Source organism: Barbus barbus, assembly GCF_936440315.1.
Source record: "Barbus barbus genome assembly, chromosome: 31".
NCBI classification, from domain to species: domain Eukaryota; kingdom Metazoa; phylum Chordata; class Actinopteri; order Cypriniformes; family Cyprinidae; genus Barbus; species Barbus barbus.
Window position 1 is genome coordinate 4,031,133 of NC_136759.1, and position 23,996 is coordinate 4,055,128.

At 34.1% G+C, this 23,996-nt stretch overlaps 1 protein-coding gene across 1 annotated transcript in view; it reads right to left on the reverse strand.

Moving 5' to 3' along the window:
- LOC306851603 (calsyntenin-2-like) overlaps positions 1–23,353 on the reverse strand; it is a 50,463-nt gene extending 27,110 nt beyond the window's left edge. Inside the window, exons 1-5 of the mRNA XM_079387986.1 lie at positions 23,108–23,353; positions 14,845–14,967; positions 6,094–6,289; positions 2,328–2,536; positions 2,100–2,249 (exon numbers count right to left, since the gene is read on the reverse strand). Coding sequence (XP_079244112.1) covers positions 2,100–2,249; positions 2,328–2,536; positions 6,094–6,289; positions 14,845–14,967; positions 23,108–23,177 — 748 coding nt within the window. The 5' untranslated portion in view covers positions 23,178–23,353. The remainder of the gene's footprint in view (positions 1–2,099; positions 2,250–2,327; positions 2,537–6,093; positions 6,290–14,844; positions 14,968–23,107) is intronic.
- Between the last annotated feature and the right edge of the window lie 643 nt (positions 23,354–23,996).

Genomic DNA, 23,996 nt, shown 5'->3' on the forward strand with positions numbered 1-23,996 from the left:
TTAAGATTGTTTTTACACTTAAGTTGTTTGATGTGAGCTAGAATTTAATTCTGCTTAAACTTGGGTTACAGCTGAGAACTAGTAATGCCTGTTCACCACTGTAGCTAGGAAACAACTCATGAGGAGATGTTAAAAATGAACATAATTTTATGCATCAACATGCGCAGAATGAAATGTGCCTGTTTGCTCTCATATCAGTGGAGAGACTGCAAGAGATGGAAGCCGCTTAGCAAAGGCAACTTCTGCAGAGACAAGCAGCAATGAGAAATGCATTATACTGTATTAGGCAAATGATATGATATTGATAGCAGCTGACTTCTGCAAACTAGGCCAGATTGCTTTTATACCAAAGCTTATTGGAATTTGCGTGAAGACTGAATGTATCTAAATGAATCAAATGCTAAAATGAAACTGAGTTTCTGGCATCTAAAGTTTTAAAATGCAAACACACCAAGTTTTGCATGAATAATTGCAGCTGTGATCAATACAAATTGTCCTCAAAGATCTGTTTTTAAAGGAAATGCACTTGAAATTAAACAAATGTTCATTGCAAATAGTGCAATATTAATTTAGTTTTTTTTTGGTATATTTAGGCTGATTCAGTGATGCTAAATAAATTATTATTATTATTATTATTTTATTGAATGAAACCAGTTACTTAGATGTTACCTTTTTTCAGTATTAATTCACCTAAAAAGTGAAAAGAATAGCAATTACTTCATTCAAATGCAGTTTACGAAAATGAGGACATTTGTGCTAAAATAAAAATAGTTTTCAACATCAACAAAATAATAAATGGGGAAGAATTTTCTTTTCCCATTTACATGTTGCATGTTATTTTATTTTAAGCAGGCAGTTGAGCAACTCTGCTTTAGATGCGTCACATCTTTAGCTAGTAAAACTGATACCAGGAGCCGTCAAAGCTCATAATGCATCATGCTGGCTATCGTATGAAAATGTGTGTGTTAATTCTGATGCAAGCCTCCTGCGGCAATCAAAAGCAAGAAAAAAACACAAACCTACAGGAAAAAAAACAGAAGCAGAGAGACGGGAGGGGGTCAATACTATATTGACTTTAAAAGCAAACAAAAATAGCTTCAAGGGAAAAGAAAGAGATGGACAGAAAGTGACAGGAAATTCAAAGCACAGAACTGGCCCGTGTGTGTGTGTAACTCACTCAGCTGAATCTGGTTTTAGACAGATGCACAGATCATAGGAAATGTCTGGAATTACTGTACCAGAACTGTATTTTGATTGTTTACTCCTTTTTGTGCATTTTGAACATGCATCTAATTCCCACACTGACCTTGGTTTTATTATATTGATTCATTATATCAATGAAACAAGTGAATATGTACTCTGGTGTTGGGGAGTATCGACATAAAAGTCATAGATTTTATGTTGTGTTGTATTGGAGCAAAAAGTCTTACAAGCTGAGGCACTTTCCTCATTTTAGTAATCCAGTAATGCTTAGAAGTCTGATTCATTTCAGAGAATCTGTTTATTCGGATGATTCATTTCAGTGAACCAGTTCAATTCAATGATTCGTTCAATGAATCAGATTCAAACTGAACTTCACCAACTTCAGTTTAAGTTTATTACTAAACAAGCAAATTTAAGAGTAGATTTACAGAATTACCAAATGTTGCCATTTATTTGCCAAAATAATTATTCATAAAAATTAACTAATAAATACTATAGTAGTGTATAAATAAACGGAACTAAAATAACAATGACAATTATTTAAAACATATATTCTAAAAACAGTCCAGCTGTACAGTCTCATAAAAAAGGTACAAAACTGTTTTCATTGCAGTAAACATTCAAAAGGTACAATTATGTTTTTTTTAAGGTACTAATACTAAAATGCACCATTTAGGAGCAAATAAGGCACATTTTAGCTTTTGTACCTTAGGGTGCCGGCCCACTGACAGAGTTGTACTTTTTTTACACAAGAGTGTATGGAAAAGAATTTAGTGCATTAGCTTCCTCGAAAGTGCACAAATTGGTAACTTGTAAATATGACTTTACTCCCTGGTGGACCACTGAAGCCTGACCATATTCATGTACAAAATGTGTCAAACATTTCCAGATCTCACCCTGCCATCCAGGCTTGCAGATGGGTTTGACGTGGATGTGTACGACAGCGTCCTGTGCTGCTCTCTTCTGACCACAGTCGAACGCCGTCACATGGATTTTATAATGTGACTTCTTATCAAAGCTCAGGCTCTCTGTGTTCCTGATGTTACCTGCACACAACCACACACATGTACATATAGACAGAAAAGTGCTGTTTGCATGTGTTTCTTGTATGTTTGTGCGCTAACCGTTGCGGTCTATAGCAAAGGCTGTGTCCTGAGAGGTGATCTGGTAGTTGCAGATCTGGCTGTATTGTGGAGAGCAGTCCTGGTCTGACGCCTGCACCTGCAGAATACTGTCATACACTTTGCCCTCCGTCACCGAGCCGTGATACTCCAACTGACCGAACACGGGAGAAAACTCGTTCACATCTCCCACCTGCACATGCACCACAGCCCTGAGAATGAGAGAGAGGTTTTTATAGCTTTTTCATTGTCCGGGAGACTTCATGGGGAAAATGTCCTCACCCTCAGGCCATCTAAGATGAAGATGAGTTTGTTTTTTCATTGGAACATATTTGGAGAAATTTAGCATTTCATCATTTGCTGACTAATGCAGTGAATGGGTGCCGTCAGAATGAGAGTCCAAACAGCTGATAAAAACATCACAATAATCCACAAGTAATCCACACCACTCCAGTCAATCAATAACCATTTTATGAAGAGAGAAACTGCGTGTTTGTAAGAATAAAAGCCATCATTAACATGTTTTTAGCATCAAATCATTGCTTCATGCTATAAATGTGAGTCTTCTATGCATTATATTGCTTCTTATCTGTAAGAGTAATCTTATCTGAATCAGGAAAGAAATATGCACAGATAAAACACTGTTTACAAGTGAAAATGGTCCAAAATAGGTCTAAACAAATATGTGGGTGGATTTTAATCTAAGAGAACAACACTGGATGGACATTATTATGGATTATAGTCTCATAGCTAGAAGCGACACTTTAAAGTTAAAGCATGTTAATGATGGATTTATTTTACAAATCCACAGCTTTTGGATTCTCAAGGTGTTTACTGATGGACTGGATTGGTGTGGATTACTTGTGGATTATTGTGATGCTTTTATCAGCTGTTTGGACTCTCATTCTGACGGCACCCATTCACTGCAGTGGATCCACTGCTGAGCAACTGATGCAATGCTGCATTTCTCCAAATATATTCCCATTAAGAAACAAACTCATCTATATCTTGGATGGCCGTAGGGTGAGTAACTTTACAGCTAATTTTATTTTTTTTGGTGAACTATTACTTTAACTATCAACTCTGTTTGAGATGTTTCTGTTAAATTCTGCTGATTTAGCAAATCTGAGCACAGTTTGAGACATTGTATCAAATTTCAAACTTGATAAAAGGAACAAAATTGAGATCATATTCATTTCATTTTTATTTTAGCATTATTTATATACCATTATTCTATTCATTAATATTTTTATTTTTATACTTTCTGCTTTCATTTTCATTTTAGTTTGACTTTTAAAAACTGTATGTGCTTGTCATTTTTTTAAACATTTATCTTTATTTTATTTCCATTTTAATTTTTAACATTTTAGTGCTTCATCTTATTTTATTTCAGTTTCCAACTTTATTTGAAGTTTTTCAAGTTTAAGTATTACATCTAATATTTATATTTTATTTCAGATTTATTTTAATTAATTAATTTCTCCCAAGCAAAAAGACTTCAGGACATGTGTCTCATCTCTAAATTCCTTCCAGTTTCCTTCTCTACATATTTTTTATAAACCTATTAAAATAGCAACTATGTCAGGTTGTGTTTATCAGGAGAGGAGCACGGTTGGCTGCATTTTATTTAGTGATTTTATGGAAACATGGCATAATAGCGCACCACAGATGTGACTGCTGAGTTAAATGCATGTTTTTAGGGGGCCTGACAGCAACTAAAGACCATATGACTAAATCAGACTTATATTGCATTTGCCAATACAGTCACCTGTGCTGCAGGTCTTCTTGTGATTTTTGTGTCTATAATTATATTAGAGGAGACTTTTTTCCCAAGATAAAACACTTCAAAAGTTTATATTTGTTCTCCATCACTGTCCAGGAGAAGCAGCGAACATACTAAAGAGACCTCGTTTGTGATTTCTCTCTCCTGCAGGTCTTTATAAAGTCAGGGAGAGAAATATATATATTAAAAAAAAGTCTGAAATGAAATAAAAAGGCGCCTCCAGGTATCCTCACGGCCTGCCTTGACACACTTTTGCTAGCTGAAAATACCAAAATAACAAGCTTGCATCATTCATGTCAAAGACAGCATAAAAAGTGAGTAATACTTTGCAAAGGGCAACAGCTCGTCTGACAAATGACAGGATTTCAAACACCCCTGCTGATCTGTGTTATAATGTTAAAAACCAGAACATACGCATTTATATATGCATTAGGCATAAAATCTCTAGTGAAGCAGTGTGATTTTGAAGCATTACTGCCCTTTAGAGTCTAATATCTCACTTTAATCCTTTATCTGTCTGTGTGTGTGTGTGTGTGTGTGTGTGTGTGTGTGTGTGTGTGAGTGGTATCATGTATCCGAGCTGTCAAAGCCGGATACAGTAATCCTGTGTGGATTAAAGAGATACAGAGTAATGAGGAAGGTCCCTCTTTATCTTTTTTTCCCACGGTTTCATCACTAACCTCATTTCTATCTCACTCATTCACAAATGTCTTTATGTAATTTTGTTTCAAAGGACTTCAGTCAGCTCAGTGCATTCACTCTGTTAAAGCATCTTTATGTGGATATCTGCAGGGAAAGAGAAGCGTCTTTGGCTTGGTGATTGTTTGCAGCTCTCAGTCTGCAGGTAAACAGGTGCAGTGTTCATTAGCAAGAGCTCTTAAAAGATTTTAATGCCTGAAGGTCAGACACCTGCTTTTCATAGTCAGTACTGAGATAAAAAACTTGTACTTTTACTAACTTGAAATACTGTATATACACTAATGTAAGAAGAAGTTTCTTATTCTCACCATACAGGAAAATTGTGAAATATTTTTTAAATTTAAAATAGCTGTTTTTCTATTTTAATATATTTTTAAATGTAATTTATCCCTGTGATGCAAAGCTGAATTTTCAGCATCATTACTCCACTCTTCTGTGTCACAGGATCCTTCAGAAATCACTCGCATATGCAGCTTGAAATATGCTGATTTTCTCAATTATTATCAGTTATTATTGGTACTCATTTATTAATAAGGGTTGCCTTTACTATCGATTTTGAAATCAGTTTTTACTTAATATTTAAAAAAAAAAAAAAAAAATATTTGAAAATGAATTTTTGGAGTATTATAAATGCTTTACTGTCACTTTTGATCAATTTAATGCATCCTTGCTAAATAAAACTATTAATTTCCTTTTTTTTATTATATATATTTATCCTAAATTTTGTAATAGCATTGTATCATGGTTTCCACAAAAATATTGAGCAGCACAACTGTTTTCAACATTGATAATAATGAGAAATGTTTCTTAAATCAGCATATTAGAATGATTTGTGAAGGATCATGTGACACTGAAGACTGGAGCAATGATGCTGAAAATTCAGCTTTGCATCACAGAAATAAATGACATTTTAAAATATATTCAAATAGCATTAAACACTATCTTATAAAGTTTCACAATATTACTATTTTTACTCTATTTTTTAGTCAAATAAATGCAGCCATGTTGAGAGACTTACTCAAAAGACATAAATTACAGACGCCAAACTTTTTTATTTAAAAAGTTTCAACTAGCAGGTGTGTGACTTAAAGGACACAAAAACAGAGAACTTCTAAAAGCAGGAAAACAAAAAAACCTTCAAAGAAGAAACTGTGAATAACAGAGAGGTGAGTCAAGCACGGATGAATCATTTTAAAAATAGTTCACCGTGTTCCTTCCAGTTCAAAACATCACAAGCATGAATCAGACTGAGGTGGAGAACATGCATTTATTCAAACACACACTGACTTGTGTGATCTCTTCTCTGCGTGTCCCTCCGGTCCCGCGCCACAGTCGTGAGCTTGAATGATGAAGGTGAACTCTCTCTGTCGCTCGCAGTCGATCGGTCCACGCGCCCGCAGACGGCCCTCTCCTGACGTGCGGTTCAGAACCACAGCCTCGAACGGAGCGTTGAGACCCTGCACGTGAAAGCCACAGATTTCTCCTAGAGAGAGAGAGAGAGAGCGAGGGAGCGAGAGAGAGAGAGAGAGAGAGAGAGAGAGAGAGAGAGCGAGATGACAGATTAAGACTTTGCTCTTTGTAACCTCAGGGTTATTGCTCATTTTAATCCCACAAAAGCTTCTCAGTGAGAAGTTCTAAAGAAAACTGTTTTTTAGATTTTACTGTTTTTTTCTCCCTTAAAATGTCAATATAAATGGACATACACTGCTGGCCAAAAGTTTGTTATAATATGTTTTTGAACAAAGTCTCTTGCTAACCAATGCTGCATTTATTTGATTACAAATACAGTAAAAACAGTCATATTGTGAAACATTATTACAATTTAAAGTAACTGTTGTTTTACTGTAATATATTTAAAGTGTAATTTATCACTGTGATATAAAGCTGTATTTTCAGCATCATTACTCCAGTCTTCAGTGTCACATGATCCTTCAGAAATCATTCTAATATGCTGATTTGCTGCTCAAAGAAACAAATATGATTATCAATGTTGATTTTGCTACCTAATATTTTTTGCGGAAACTTCAAAACATACTAAAATATATACGTTTATTCAGCAAGGATCCATTACATTAATAATATTACAAAATATTTCTGTTTCAAATAAATGTTTTTCTTTTTAACTTTTAACAAAGAATCCTGAAAACAAATGCATAATGGTTTCTACAAAATTCTTAAGCAGCAAAATCTATTTTCAACATTGATAATAATAAGAACAATTCTTAATAATTGAGACCTAATAATAATTAAGCAGCAAATCAGCATATTAGAATGATTTCTGAAGAATCGTATGACACTGAAGACTGGAGTAATGATGCTGAATATTCAGATCTGATTACAGGAATAAATGACACTTTACAGTATATTACGAAACTGTAATAATAGTTCACAATAGTGCTGTTTTATCACATTTTTGATCAAACAAATGCAGCTTTGGTAGCATACAAGACTTCTTTCAAAAACATAAAAATTTTTTAATTATTCCAAACTGTTGGCCTGCAGTGTAACATTTGAGCCTCTAACTCTATAGCCCTCTCTATTTTAATTCTATTTTCATTTTTATTTAGAAAAACACTTGGGCCTAACACTTGCACTCTCTATTCAATTTCTTTTCTAACACCTTGTTTTCATAAAAAGAAAAAAGAGCCTCTAGTGTCTTCTATTCTTTTTTTATTCTATCTACTTGTTCTCTTTGTATTTATTACAAAAATGACCCTTTTTTATTTTTCTATTCTATTGACTTGTTTTATATTTGTATAAAAAACATCTAACACTAGGGTTACCTATCCTTTTTCTATTCTATCTAATTATTCTCTTTTTATTTATTATAAAAAACCTTGCTACAAGTACTGCATTCGGCTAACCGAGGCTTGTCACAGCACTTACATATTGCTCTTTTGTTGATTTTGATTGCTTCTATTGTCCTCATTTGTAAGTCGCTTTGGACAAAAGCGTCTGTTAAATGACAAAAATGTAAAATATCTATTTGACGTCATCACCAAACCTCATATGGTGGTCATCTTGGCAAGTAAGAAAACCACCTAGCAACCACTTACAACAGCTTAGCAACCATGGAACACCATAATAAATGAGCAGCAAGATCCTAACAACCGCCCACAATGCTGATGAGTTTTGCATGAGTGAACATCCTCACTTTTGGTGAAATCTGGTTATTAAAATGATTCTGTGTGTTGTGTAAAACAGTGCTGCTGTCCGGCACGGATAAGAGTATTTTCCATCTCTCCTCTCTTTGATCTTCAGAATAAACCCACATATACAAAACAACAAAGAGAGAAAGAGCCAGAGAGATGAAGCAAAAAGCAGCAATCCATTTGTTGAATAATATTTCACAATCTTTCATTGGCTATCTTTGTGCATGTGCGGATGCATAAGACTAAAATGGAATAATAGTGCATTCATGCATTAAAAAAAGAAAGCATAGCAAGTGGGCGTTCACACAGCATAAGTTCTTGCATTGATTTTGCACTATTTTATAAATGGCAATTTTGTTTCAATTCTCTTGTTTTTTAATACAACCTGTGCATCAGGAATAAATTGCTTCCTCTATTGAAAGTTGCTTTGGAAAAAAGCGTTTATTAAATGCATGAAACTAAATGTAAGTGATGGACATTTTTACTATATATTGCAAGCTTTATTATCCTGATGCGGTATATTTTGCAATATTAATGGAAAAATGCACATTATCTTTAGAAATAAATTAGTAAATGGACATGAAATATTTTTTTTTTTATTATGAGAGATGAAAGAGACTGTGGAATGATATGAGGGATATGAATGATGTTTTCCTGAGAGCTGTGCAGTAACACACAATAGTTTGTGCACAGACGTATAGAAGATGTGTAGTTTGGACACAGTCTCTGTGATATGTATATATATATATATATTCATGCTATGCTCTATAGTCATAAATACGGCTGTAGAGATGAACGTGACCGCGTTCGTTATGAAGGTATAAAAAATCAGTATGGACTGCATGAATTGAAGGCTGGATCACTAAAAGGATTCACACACACACACACACACACACTGTATGTCTGTGATTGACATGCTCTCCAGTATTTCCAATAAGCTGTCAGCTGAACACAAAGCTCAGAGACAGAGAGAGAAACCCCTTGAACAATAGAATTCCAGCCCATATCTTCTCCTCCAGTCTTCCTCAGACAATCTGTTTCTTCTCCCAATGCATTACCGTCAGGATATTCTTTAAACCAGTGTCTCTCAACCATTTTCACTTCAGAAAAGACTATTTTTATACAATACCAATTTAATGTAATATATTAAAATCTAATCTTAAAGTTTTATATTTTTAATATGTTGTATTTTTTATATACTTTTTTTAATTAACTGGTGTTGGTTTTTATATATGGTGACTGAACACAACACCAAATAATGGGGTTATTATTAAATATACATTTAAAATCAGCTGCATACACTGTAATAATATGCATAATGATTCATGTAAAAATGCTGAAAAGGAAACTTGGAAAAAACTTGTCAGTTTTGGTTTCTAAACATCCTCGCTTCTTTCTGCAATCAATAATTCACAACACAATGCAATTAATGTATATTTTTTGCATCTAATGCAACTAAAAATGCAACTAATGTGCATGTTTTCTTCATCTTTTATTGAAGTTAAGAGCATTTTATTTTATATGTTGCCATCTGTCTAATTTAACTGGCTTCTACTAAGTGAATGATGAGTTTTTTGAGTTTGATGGGACGTGACCTTTGACATTAACAACAAATGACTATTTACTTAGCTATGCATGATTATTAGCTTTAGTTGCATCTTATTACATTGCATTTATCTTTTTCTAATCAATACTACATTTGGAGCTTCGTTTAATTTTTAAGGCATAATATCGGTGCATAGGCCTTTAAAACAATCAAAAACAGTTTAAATAATATCCAACGCTGTGTCTGCATGACACTACAAGCTTTGCTTCCAGTTAGGTTGAAAAGAGTTGAAGAGTTAAAAATATGGTAATAGCAGACTAGATGATTTTTTTGTGTCTATTTGTTGTTTTTATGTTTGTGTATAATTTTAAGATGTCATGTATGTTTTTGTGTGAACCTTATCAAAGATAATAAAGCTTTATTGGCGTCTAATGATGTAGTCTGAATGAGCTTTTGAAATAGCCAAACAAACATTAAAGGACTACAATCTGTATTTTTTTAATGGAATTTTTTTTTTATTAAACTACTTCCTTTGACACCGTTTGTTACGTCCAAGGACGTATTTTGTTTTGTTTTTTGCTCTCTCTCCCCCTTCCCATAAGCAGGAGGTAATGGCTGCCACCTGATTCCAGTGATTGGTGATCTGATGTGATTGCAGGAGGAGGAAATTTCTCTAAATTCTTTCTGAATTGCATGCACAGGATTGTAGGATAACATTATTAGCAGAGGACACGTCTACAAAAACTGATTAAATGAATGTATGAGGTTACGCAGACATTGCACACTGACACTGAAACCTCTGTATGTTATTTGGACACAGCCATACTATAGTGTGTCTCATTTACCGCCATGTGTTTGATCAGAGTTTACAGGCCGCTGTAGGCAGCTGTGATTTATACTCTCTGTTACTGTCTATCTTAGAGACAGAGTTTCTTATAGGCCTTGAGGGAGTCGTATACGTCTGCACTCGCAGTGACCCCTCACCGCACACACATGACCAAATGCTGTCCTTTATCATTCAAGTGCCTAGTGAGCATTGACATGCTTTCTCTCCTTCCCTCTGTCACTCATGCTTTCTTTCAATTCAATCACTCATTCCCCTTCAGTCTCTTTTATATATATACTTATTACTTTTATATAAGAATAATGTTATATAATAATAATTTTTTTATAATACAATATTGCATTTTGTATATAAATATATATTTTTGTAATTTTCTTTATTAAATATAAAGATTTTTCAACCTATGATATTGATTTTTTCATCCCAAAATTATAAAGTTCCCTTTGGGCCCACCTACTGGCAAATGGTCTATTTTTAATTTTAAATAATATAATAATATATTATATTTGATATATTAAAATACCATAATGTAAATTAGAATAAAATATTATTTATTATTTGTATATATTATATTACATATTTTAATATTATATTATTTTATTTCATATATGAATATATTATTATATATAATTTTACAATATTTTAAAATAAAATGTATCTATTTTTCACAACAATGGGATTTTCTTATCTATTTTTTATTGCATATTGCACCTATCACAAAAACAAATTTTGTGCCTTGGCAAATGGTCAATTTGTAATTTTAAAATTATATATATATATATATATATATATATATATATAATATTTTATAATATAAACAATAATATTATTTTATTACATATATCATTTTATAATATTTAAAAAAAGAAGAAAAAAAAATTCAACCTATGACCATTTTTAGCCATTTTCCTTGCATATTGCACCTGTCACAAAAACGTTGTCCCTATTGTGGGCACCCACTGGCAAATAGTCTACTTTGGCACTTGTGTCCTGGTGTCTTAAAGTGGTTAAGACACATTTCAGAAGGACTACATAACTTCCATCTATGTATTCCTTCTGAATTTTCCGAATAACTGGATTTACCCTCTTATGTAACCATAACTGGCTGTACCTTTGGTTTATACTGTCTACACTGTTATTTATTTTAAGGTAAAGTTACTTAAAGCATTTATGACTAAAACCTATCAAAGCATTGCTTAGCAACTACATGATGGATCTTGCATTTGATCTTGCATTCACAGCAACCTTTGACTTTAAGAACCTCTGGCCATTTTTATCCACCCGTTACAGCATTCTGCTCAAATCACTGGAGCATTACACCCATCAATTATTCAGCATGTTGTTTTGTAACCTGCCACAGCAATTACTCTCTTAACAAACTCAATCTCACTTCAACATAAATTACGTCCTCTTAATTAATTACACTTCATTGGTGGTTGCTGGAGAACCATTAATCACACTTTATATTTAATTACATTTTATAGGTACATTACCTGTAACACACACTGAAGGCAGTTTGAGTGTCAAACAAAAACCTAATTCAATCAGACATGTTTCTGCATGCATGAATATTTTCTTGGTTTGAAGCAGTGAAGCTGAAGTGCTATAAACTTGACAGCATTAAACTTCTAAAGTCCACATCTATCTATCTATCTATCTATCTATCTATCTATCTATCTATCTATCTATCTATCTATCTATCTATCTATCTATCTATCTATCTATCTATCTATCTATCTATCTATCTATCTATCTATCTATCTATCTATCTATCTATCTATCTATCTATATATCTCTCTGTCTGTCTGTCTGTCTTAATTAACTTAATTAATTAAATAAGGATAAATTATTAATGCATTATGCATAATAATAAAATAAAAAACACATATTATACAGATATTTGTAAATAATTACTCATATTAAATTGTAATATTTCAAAATATTATTTGTTTCAAAATATTACAAGTACAAAGACTCACCATGCATTTTTTCCACAGATGCCAATGATGGGTAATTTGAGAAAATGTAATTTTTTACTTAAATTTTTATTTTAATTAAAAATTTTAAATATTATGTAGCATAAATATATATATTTTTAAAATCACTGCAACAACAGAATTATACAATTAAACAGTAGCTTGTTTTTGGTGGTTTAATATGAAGAATAATACACTCTTGCTGTGTATTTTTATCAGACTATAACCTAGAACCGCTTTATCCTTTCTTTCTTTCTTTCTTTCTTTCTTTCTTTCTTTCTTTCTTTCTTTCTTTCTTTCTTTCTTTCTTCATTTTCCGTTCCGTTCCCCTCAAGGGAATGTATTATGTACACTAGTTAATTAATTTTCTTGTCAGAATACAGTCAGGGATGTTTGTGTAAAGGTCACATGTGGCAATAAATCACATGAAAGGATATGTTAGTGAAGATGTGAACAGGTGGCATTTTTAAAACAACATAAACATCTGAGCTTCAGTATCAGTTCTGCTGTGGTGATATTGGTGCTTCCAAACAGTGGAGATGCACAGATGTCACTGTGCGTGTGTGTTTTCTTATTGATATTATTTTGGTGTCTAGCAATGTTCTGAAATCCCAATGCCAAAACCCAAGGTTATTTTCCAATGCAAAAAGTACTCATGATGCTTTCACAGAATCACAGTGAAACAGCTTCATTTGGGCTCTAGGGCTGTATGTCTGCAGAAACTCACATGCAAATTAATGTGGATCAAAGTGGAATTTAATTGAACGAACAGTGCAATAGTGTTGGGTGATATTTTGTACTATTATTTTCTGTAATATTGAAATACACCAAGAGTGGTATGTAAAGTATATATATTATTCGTACATAGATACATGTCATGGCTTCATTTTGATTAAATTTTAGTGTGTGTGTGTTAGATATCAGGGATCTCAGTGTCTTTCTGAAGGGTTGGGTGTCTTTCAGCAGCAGCTGTCTGACTAGAATTTTGCCAGTACAAACTCCACTAACACTCCCCAAAGAACTCATTTATTTAGGAGGAATAAGAAAGAGAAGAGATTGTTAAATCTGATAGTATTTTATGGAGAGAAAACGAAAACTGCCAGTGGCACTAAATCATCAGAGATGAAAAACGAAAGAATAGAGTAAAAAGAGGGAGGGAGGGTAAAAAAAGAAAGTCTTCCTTTTTGAACTATGCTAATTGTTATTTTAAAATTAATTCCACCTTTATCTTGTTAAATTGCTTTGAGACGCTTTATAATTCAAAGTTGATATTGAATCCAGTCTGAAACTGCAGGGTTGTGTGCCATTCAGAACTGAACTGAGGTGCATTTTCAATTGAAGTGAGGCAGAAAACAGGATGCAGAATTGACATTCAAATTTATATCAAATGAAATGCATTAAAATTCAAAGAAAGACATATATATATGACTGTATTTTTATCCTTGAAGCAAAATTTATCAAGACAAACTGAATGTTAGTTTTACAATGGATGGATGGATAGAACGGACGATGGATGGATGGATGGATGGATGGATGGATGGATGGATGGATGGATGGATAGAACGGATGATGGATGGATGGATGGATGGATGGATGGATGGATGGATGGATGGATGGATGGATGGATGGATAGAACGGACGATGGCTGGATGGATGGATGGCTGGATGGATGGAACAACAGGTGATGGAAGGATGGATGGAACAACAGGTGATGGATGGAACAACAGGTGATGGATGGATGGATGGAACAACAGATGATGGATGGATGGATGGAACAACAGGTGATGGATGGATGGATGGAACAACAGGTGATGGATGGAACAACAGGTGATGGATGGATGGATGGAACAACAGGTGATGGATGGATGGATGGATGGATGGATGGATGGATGGATGGATGGATGGATGGATGGAACAACAGGTGATGGATGGATGGATGGAACAACAGGTGATGGATGGATGGAACAACAAGCAATGGATGGATAGAACAACATGATTGATGGATAGATGATGGACACACAGAACAACAGGTGATGGATGAATGAATAGATAGATAGAACGATAGATAGATAGATAGATAGATAGATAGATAGATAGATAGATAGATAGATAGATAGATAGATAGATAGATAGATAGATAGATAGATAGATAGATAGATAGATAGATAGATAGATAGATAGATAGATAGATAGATAGATAGATAGATAGATAGATGTGTGTGTGTGCATGTGTGTCTTGTCCATCAGCAGTGACTCAGTTTAAGTGTATCAGAGAAATACAGTTCAGCTGGAGTATCTGATACATTGGCAGCGTGATCTGGCAACCAGCAGGGCATCTGGAAAAGTATAAAGCATCTAATAATCAGAAAGAACAGATGGAGCAAACACGGACACACACAAACACACACACACACACACACACACACACTCACTCATCAGCTGAGATGGCCTCAGGAAAGATGTGCAGCGCTGTACTATAAGCCCAGTAGCCTATAAAGTGCTCATTTCTTGCTTTCTTACCAGCATACGGAACTGGAGCATCTTTGTCCAGAGCCACTAAAGGAGGATCCAGCAGAACTGCATCTGTGTTTTCTGTGATGACGCCGTGGTATGAGCTCTCGATCCACGGCTTGTGCTTATTCACTAAGAGAAAGAGAGAGATATAATCTTCGATTTACTTCAAAAGCAAACCATTTTAAATCTGTTTTGAAATTCTTCTGCATTTCTAAACACAAGATTGCATCCTCTGTAATGTTCACAATGGCATGATTCTCAGAATACTGCCAATCAATTCACACTGCTATGAATGTCACCCTTTGAGCACTGCTTGATCAGGCTGACTGGATTTTTCTTTCCATATCAAAAATGAAAGAAGGAAAGAATGCAAGCCAGAATTTCTTCAGTGTTTATTTAAGGACACAGGTTGTTGTAAACATCACACATCAATGTTTGGACTCCAATCAGCAACTTTCTGGATTGTTCTTTAGTTGATCTGTCTTTAAATGCAACAGTTTTTCAAAGCCTCAAGACCCTGTAGGCATTTGTGGAGAAAATTCATGTTCAAAATCAAATTACATGCATGCAGTAAAGAAAGACTATAATTGAGGCAGATACACATTACCGAGCCCATATTGCAGTCTGAAGTTGAATCATAAATCAGTGCGTTTTATAACCAACCATTTAAAAATGAGCTGGCAGCTTATAGCAGCCAATATGTATTTACGTTGTACATTGAATTATGTTGTTTAATCAAAAAAAGACTGTATATGAGATGTCAAAGACATTTTTTGATCTTTAAGACCATATACAAACTATATTGTTTGATTTCTAACCAGACACTGAATAGAAGAATAGAGAGAAAATAGAGACAGAAAATGAAAATATATAATCATTTGAAATTAATTTATGGTCTCTTGTGAATTACACCTTGGAAAGGTCAACCCACATGTGCACCTGATCTGCTCTCACCTTCTTCTCACCATCCACAATTTTTCTTCTTATAAGAAATAAAGCATGCCCTCTAAATGTCAGGGCCATATCATTTACTTGTTTTATGTCCCAGAGAGACCAACTAAAGCCGCTCAAAGCTGAGAGAAGCACAGGAGAGAGAGGTAAAGCATGGAGGACAGAAAGAAAGATGAGGGAAATGGGGAATGTAAGACTGAATGGGGGCTAAATCACTAAAAATCGACTTCTTTTTGAAAGACGTGGAAAACAAGACTTTCATTGACTGATAAAGACAGCAGTCCATGCAGAGAGGAAAACATATTTATTAAAACTATTACAAATGCTCTAAATAACACAGTAATAGATGATCATTCTGGGCCAATCAAAAAGCTCGCCGAACCAACCGAAAGAGACTCTTTCTTTTTCTCACATACACAACAGCGGAAATAAAGAGTTAATCTGTTTTAATCCGCTGGCAGCTGTTATGGGTTTTCCTACATCCCGAGTGTCCAATCTCCCACCCAAATGCATGCTCTCTCTTTCTCTCATCTCCTTTCTCTTCTTACCAATGCCATCGTGTTTTGTAAAATAGGTATTTCTAGCAAGAATTTAGTTTTAATGTAGCTAAAAAAATATTAATAATACATATAAATGTATTCTTTCCCCAATTAATCACAATGTTTATTTCAATCAGCTTGATATTGATTTCCCACGCTGCGTTTTATCAGTTTTATGAACCTGCTGCCAAATCTACAACCCCATGGCAAAACAAGTCATATTTTATACAGAGTATGTAATCAGGATTGACTGTAATCATTTTTTTTTTCTAAACAGTGTGTACAGCAAAATAATGACAAGAAAACAAATATAGCTGTTCTCGCAAACCTGCACGCCATAATATAAAATATGACGTGACCGCAATATGAACCGGTTCTTTTTGTGAATCAAAAAAGTACTTCGCAACCACTGCTGTCCTATTCATGACAAATTACTGTTTGAGACCATTTGTATATGTATGTGTACTATATATGTATATGTATGTGTGTGTATGTACATACACATATATAGTTTTAATATAGCATGCATTTAATATATAGTTGTGAAATATCAAAGTTTTATAAAATAAGTTTACTTCAGTTGGTTCACCTGGTATCGTGTTGATATCTGTTATATAGTTAGTATTTGAACTGCATATTCTGGGCCTTGTTGTTAACTTTCAAAATTAATATCTTTATTTGATGAAATTAAATGTATTTTTTATTATTATAAGTATTATTTTAACCAAGTTAGCCAAGTTAGCATTTTCTGTGAGAATGAATTTAAATGCAAGGGAAATACTAAACATTACTACATTTTAAAATATTAAAATTTTGCTCAAATCAGAATTGGGATCAAATGAAATGAAAAACACCCGGGAAAACGCTATATTGGTAGACCCTGAGATATATGTTATAGGCGGTTGCTCACTGTGGTCAGTGACCTAAAAGTGATTTTCTGATAGAAAGTTGAACATCTGCTTCAGAGTCTTTTATTTCTACAACATAATGGTCTGCTTTATGAGATATGGCATTAACAGCATATTTCTGGCTGAAGGGTTTCCTCGGCATGAATCCAGTTAGTGTTAGTACTAGTAAACGAGGCTCGTGACTTCACTCCCAACCACAGCGCTCATGATGATCAGCATTTACCACAGCAGCAGGGCAGTGGGCACTGAAGGAGTGCAACTGTGCCCCTGCAGCTTCATTGTGTCTGTGATACAGAGGCGCTGTGGGAGCGCAGAGCCAGAATGGCTCCTTTACAGGATTGTGCATTTAGAGCCAAAATGGTTCCTTTCATCTCATCGCTTATGGAGGGAAATGAGCCCAGAGCTCAGAGAGAATGACAGAACTAGGTTACACGAAATTAATTAAATATAATAATTTTTAGTGAGGTATGAAAATGATTGTTGTTTTCATCTATGCAGATATGATTGAGTTTGTGTGACAGTTTCATTCAGCATATAAATAGTTTTTGTGTTATATGTAAGGGATGGAATAAGGATGTAGGTAGTATGTACTTTGCTAGATGCTGTCAGCTATAACAGGGTTTCTCCAGGTAAATTTAAGATTTCTTAAAGAACTTTTGAAGACTAATTAAATGAAAAAATGAAGGGAACTAAATTCGTTCATGTTCAAAAAATGTAAAAGTATAGGAAGCACACAAAAGTTGTATTAGCAATACTTCAAAGTTTAAATACAAAAATATAATTTCCATTAATTTTCATTCATTTCACAAAATAATAGCTTAAGCTTTGAATACTTATTCATAACCACTAAACTATGGAAATATAATAAGTTGTTTTCTAAAGTCTAAAGATTCTGAAATCAAGATACATTTACTTGCAAAAGAAGTATAGAAGCTGATCAGAAAAGAAAATGAAGTGAATATGTGATTAAAGCAAGAACACATCAGCCTAATCAAAACAAATAAAAAAAAGATTTAGTTTGACGGGATAGTTTTTTCATACCCCACTGGCAGATATTTGTGCATGCTTTAAGCATAAACTCACTTAATTGTGTTCAGTTTTGCAGAAAACAAGACTTTATATCTTCATTTTGCATCTCACGTAAATTAATCTTATTCTAGGGATGTTTAGTATATATTTGTATTGGAAAATAATACAAAAACAATACAAAGACACTGAGGAAGAATTTGTCAGCGCAAGAAACATTCAATGCCATGACACACAGAAACCCTTTTTCTAACTTTCCAGATCCACTCTAAAACCATTTCCCCCTCATTTATCTTGTTTTTCCAGGATCATACTCGCTTCTTTAAGACTGTAGGGTCAGTAACGCCCCAAATCACTTCTCTCTTATCACATAATGTGAAGATGCCTGATTAAGTGACTCTAAACTCTCAGATGCTTCCATCAGGCTGCACTAATGGACTGAGCTGAACTTAATTCTGCAAAGATTACTGTAGATGAGACACGACAGAGCTCTGCAGACTCTCCGGACACACACTCTCTCACACACACACACACACACACACACACATGCCATGCTGCCCATGGCTCAGGCAACTATGGGATTGATTGACTTTGTTAATTTAATGGAGAATTTACAATAATGACTATATGCTGTTTCCTGTAACCACCATAAAGTAAGGGGGCACGTCCCACTTCATTACGCACCATTATATTGATAGGAAATAACAGTTTTTAATGTTGAACAGCTCTCGTCATTGTCAAAATGTTTGAGATGCATCACATCAGAGACAACAGGGTTTATTGTTCAACCAATTCTGAAATTCAGTGTGATGTAAGAAGCCAAACATTTCATAATTGACAACTGTTTTACAATATAAATTTTAAATGGCCCAAGTAAAACTACTCTCTTTTTTTTGTCAAATTTTGCTCTTTTGATTTGAAAGCATGTGATTCATGTAAATCACAACCTAATATGATGAGACAAGAAACATAACTAAATTAGGTTATTCACCTTAAATTACAAAAATTTTTCCCAATATGTAATAATTTTTGATGTATTGATAATGTTATTATTTATTTATTTTTATTGTTATTAATGTTAACTAGAAATAAAACTAAAATTAAAGCCATTAAAAATATTTTCAAACTTAAAATAAAATTGTATTATTTGCAAAGGTAACTTTTCTCATTTTCATTTTTATGTAGTTTAACATGGAACTGAAATCAAAATTAGTAAAAACTATATAACCATTTTATATTTATATTAATAAAAAATGATACTAAGATAACACTGTAAAATAACACTGACTGAAACATATTTAGACATATGTAATTTTAAGACTTTCAACCTTTTGTTTTGATTTTATTTCTAATCTAATCTAATATACTATACCCCAAGACCCTATAGAGGATAAGAAGTTTGGGGAATGAATGGGTGGATAATATAATTTACTGTTGGCATAATATTATTTGAAAGAAATAATATTTTATTTTATATTTCTTTCTCTCTTCTTTTCCTCTATCTTGTCCAGTCTTAGAATCCCAGCAGCCCATGGACAGAGGAACATGATGATCGCTCTGCAATATTGCTGTAATACTTATACATAGTAAGAGCTCCTAAACTCTAAAACACACACTGCACCTCCTATATGAGGGGTGTGTGGAGAGGTGTGCATGCATGAACACAGAGTTAAAGGAGAAATGAGTGATGAACATATGGTGCGAGCCTCCCTTGAGTAGCCAAACACACACACACACACACACATTTGAGAGAGGAGGAACGTGTAGCTTCTTTTGTGTGGTGATGATGATGATTATAATGACACACTCACTCCACTAATGAATATATATGATACACTGTTAACAATCAATCAGAGGGCTGTCAGAACTCACACAGGTTCAGATGCTGCTCGGCACATTAATCAAATGTATGTAGAACGCTGCCTCAGCGAAACCAAACCCAAGAGTCGACAACCCAAGAGCCTAACGAGGTCTGTTCAACCATCCTGATTCTAGTTCAAGCACTGCTGTTGCCCAATGAACCATAAGGCATGTTTTCTGTAAAAAATGCTTTCTAAAATATAGGGGTTCAAGCGTGAAACTCTGAAACCCTATTGCAAATGGATTTTTAGCATTATTATATTTCTACCGTTTAGATCAAACCATATGGCCTAGAGACTTGAAACTTGGTGAAATCGTAGTGCTCCATTTGGGTACACAATGGCACTGACTCGTTCCGATCGGCCCAAGAGGAGCACTCCAGTGTAAAAACTAGAAATGTTGACATTTTTGACTGTAAGCCCTGAACCATTTGTTGTAGACTTAAAAAAATAATAAGTTAAACTGTTGATTTATCCTCGCAGCAGCACATTAAAACATTCAGGCATGGGTCACTTTTATGGTTATAAGGAATGAGATATTTTGATCAAACTAGGCACCTTTATGTATGGGCTCAATTTGAGAACTGCTGTAAAAAAATCTGAAAATAGTTATTTGCCTCTTTGATTTAAGTGGCTTTGTAAATCATTCATAATGTATATTTTTGCACACAATTAATTATCTTACAGCATCTAAACCCTGATAATTGCTCTTTGCAATTAAAGTCAAGGTTACCTGTCAAAACTGATCATTATTTGAAAATATTACAATAACAAATGTGACCCTGGACCACAAACCCAGACATAAATGTCAATATTTGTTTTGAGAACTGAATAAATAAGTTTTCCATTGATGTATGGTTTGTTATGATCGGACAATATTTGGCTGGGATGCAACTATTTGAAAATCTGGAATCTGAGGGTGCAAAAAAATCTAAATATTGAGAAAATCGCCTTTAAAGTTGTCCAAATGAAGTTCTTAGATATGCATATTACTAAACAAAAATTAAGTTTTGATAGGCCTATACTTACGGAAGGAAATTTACAAAATATCTTCATGGAACATCATCTTTACTTAATATCCTAATGATTTTTGGCATAAAATCGATAATTTTGACCCATTCAATGTATTTTTGGCTATTGCTACAAATATACCTGTGCTACTTAAGACTGGTTTTGTGCTCCAGGGTCACAAATAGTAGAATAATGCGACTAATAATAAAAAGGTAGCAAAATTGATTATAAACAATACCTAACATTACCTTTGTTTAAAATTAGTTTCACTGATAGTTTTAAATAGAATTCAGACATCACAGTAAAGATGGATACTCATGTTGCTAAATATTATTTTAACAGTGTGCCAAGTTAGTATTTTTAATAAAGATTAAATTTTAGTGAGCACTAGATGAAGCTTGTTTAATTTAAATGTAAAAAAAGTGGAACTGAGTGTGCCATTAACAAACATCCCTAACATCAGCCTACATGATGCTGAATTAATATTTAAATCTATAGTTTATGCCAGTAAAAACATATAAAAACACTGTGCAAAAGAGAGATATTTGTAGAATATACTGTATTTGTATTGCATCAGACCTGAACCCTTGAGTTTATGAGAAATATATTTTATTTGCTATATAAACAATGAAGTGAAAGAAGTCCGTAATATCATTGATTTGCAAACCCAAGGTCTGCATAGGTTCCTTTCTCTTCTTAATAATGCATTGCCCTTTGTTGCTTGGAAACATAATGCAATAGACTGACCTGAGAATTCAGCTGCTGCTCATTGTGATGTGTGCCTGTGTGTGTCACAGTAACTGCAAACCCAAGGCAAAGGTGTCTAACTACTAATACCAATCTATCCAGCATCTGCTGACACTGATTCGATACACTCATAACAGCAGGACACATTTAGTTGTGGTTTATTTTGTGATTTCCAGATGTTTAATATCATTCCAGGCTGAAATAACCACTTTGTGCAAAATATATTTGGACATAACCTTCTATCTTATGTGTCTGAAGAGGAGAAGGAGGGAGATTTGTTTATTCCTGTGACAGGGACAAACAGCCCGAGGAGTCTGCAGCTAGTGAAGTGAATCATGAAATACACAAACAAGCAAAGTTGAAACACAGGATGGATAAACACTGAAAATGGAAAGAGAAAGACAAGAACATGCATCACCGGATAGGGCAGGACAACAATATGAGACAAGAAAGGGATGAAAACAGGAGAGCGAAAAGCTGAGCACTGATAAATTATTGTAAGCTCAATATCTTCAGTCAGTTTCGTGAGCCGACACACTACCAAACTAATATATTCTATGAGAAGGCTTTGCATGAAACAAAGGCAATCATGATGTCTCAAATTAAACCCTTTTAAAGCCTAATTTGCCGTATTGTTGTAATAAACTACAGCAGGATTGCAGCTGCAGAGTATTGAATTCACTAAAACTAATCTAACTCGCTACCAAACAAATCTTTATCATTATTCTGCATAATGAAAACATGTTTTATAGACATTTTTACACCCCATAAGACAGATAGCCGACAAAACAAACCACTACTCTCAAATGAAAACTCTCAAACTTTGATAATGGCATCATATAAAAAATAAATAAATATTGTACCATAAACACACATCATCATAATTTTGTTCCATGATCAGTAAGGTAGTGTTTCATAACAAAGACAGTCTACAAATTTGATATGCAGCCTTCAATCTAAAGACAACAATCAAAACTCCTCATTTAAACTCAATGAGGATTTTATATATATATATATATATATATATATATATATATAGCCTATCTGCGACTTTTCAAAACTCAAAGGATGTAATTCAGAAGAAGCGCATGTGGAACAGGCTGAATGTTCTCTGGGACTACAAATTCATTTCTAGCCACTGCTTTATGTTTAAAACGTTAAAGTGTCTCAGAACTGCATCATATCTTGTGTTAATTTGTACATATGTTGATGTAGGATGTTGGCTTACCTCTGTGCGCGCGCACGCAGGACAGCCCGAGCCCGAGCGCGAGCAGCATCAGGACCAGTATTCGGTTCATTGTAGTAAAACTCCTCCGGTCTTTCTGTTCTTCCTGATCTCTCTCACACTAACACAATGAGAACATTCACTGGGATGTTTAAAAATACATCTAAATTAAACAGCAGAACCAATAAGAGTCGCTGAAAGATTTCAGGTAAGGAACGATGCTCAGTTGCGTGAAAGAGCTTGATACTCAGAGAGAGAGAGAGAGAGAGAGAGAGAGAGAAGACAGAGAGAGAGAGAGAGAGAGAGACTACTAGACCACCAAAGACTACTAGTTAACAATCCATCCATCAGTTTTACAAAACACTTATTCTCTAAATATAAAAAATATTTTAACTTAACCAGCAAAAAAAGAAAGAAAAAAAAAAGAAAAGAGTTCAATAATTTTTACGCTGTGATGGATCTTGAAAAGTTAGATTTTGGCTCCACCTGGTGGCCTTTTTTCGTAAACTACAGCCTGGCAACTTTAACATTACTACATTTCAGGGGAAAAAGCTTGCTGTCCCTCGTTATTTTAAAGTAATGAAATCGAGACCCAAGTGCCATTTCCGATTTGCGAACTAATGGTGTTTTTTGGACGATATAAAACGATTTATTTGCTCATCAATCCATGTACTAGCCAACAAGAGTAGTTATGGGCATGCATCGTAAAAAAAACTGTGAGAAAATCGAGATCCTTATAAAAGCTGAGATAGATGTTGTAAATGGCTCTACCAGCAGATGGAGACAAAGATTATGCAAATTATTTCACTGTAAATTTATGCCTGTAAAATATTTGTTTAAGTGAAGTGACATACTGCCAAGTATGGTGACCCATACTCGGAATTCGTGCTCT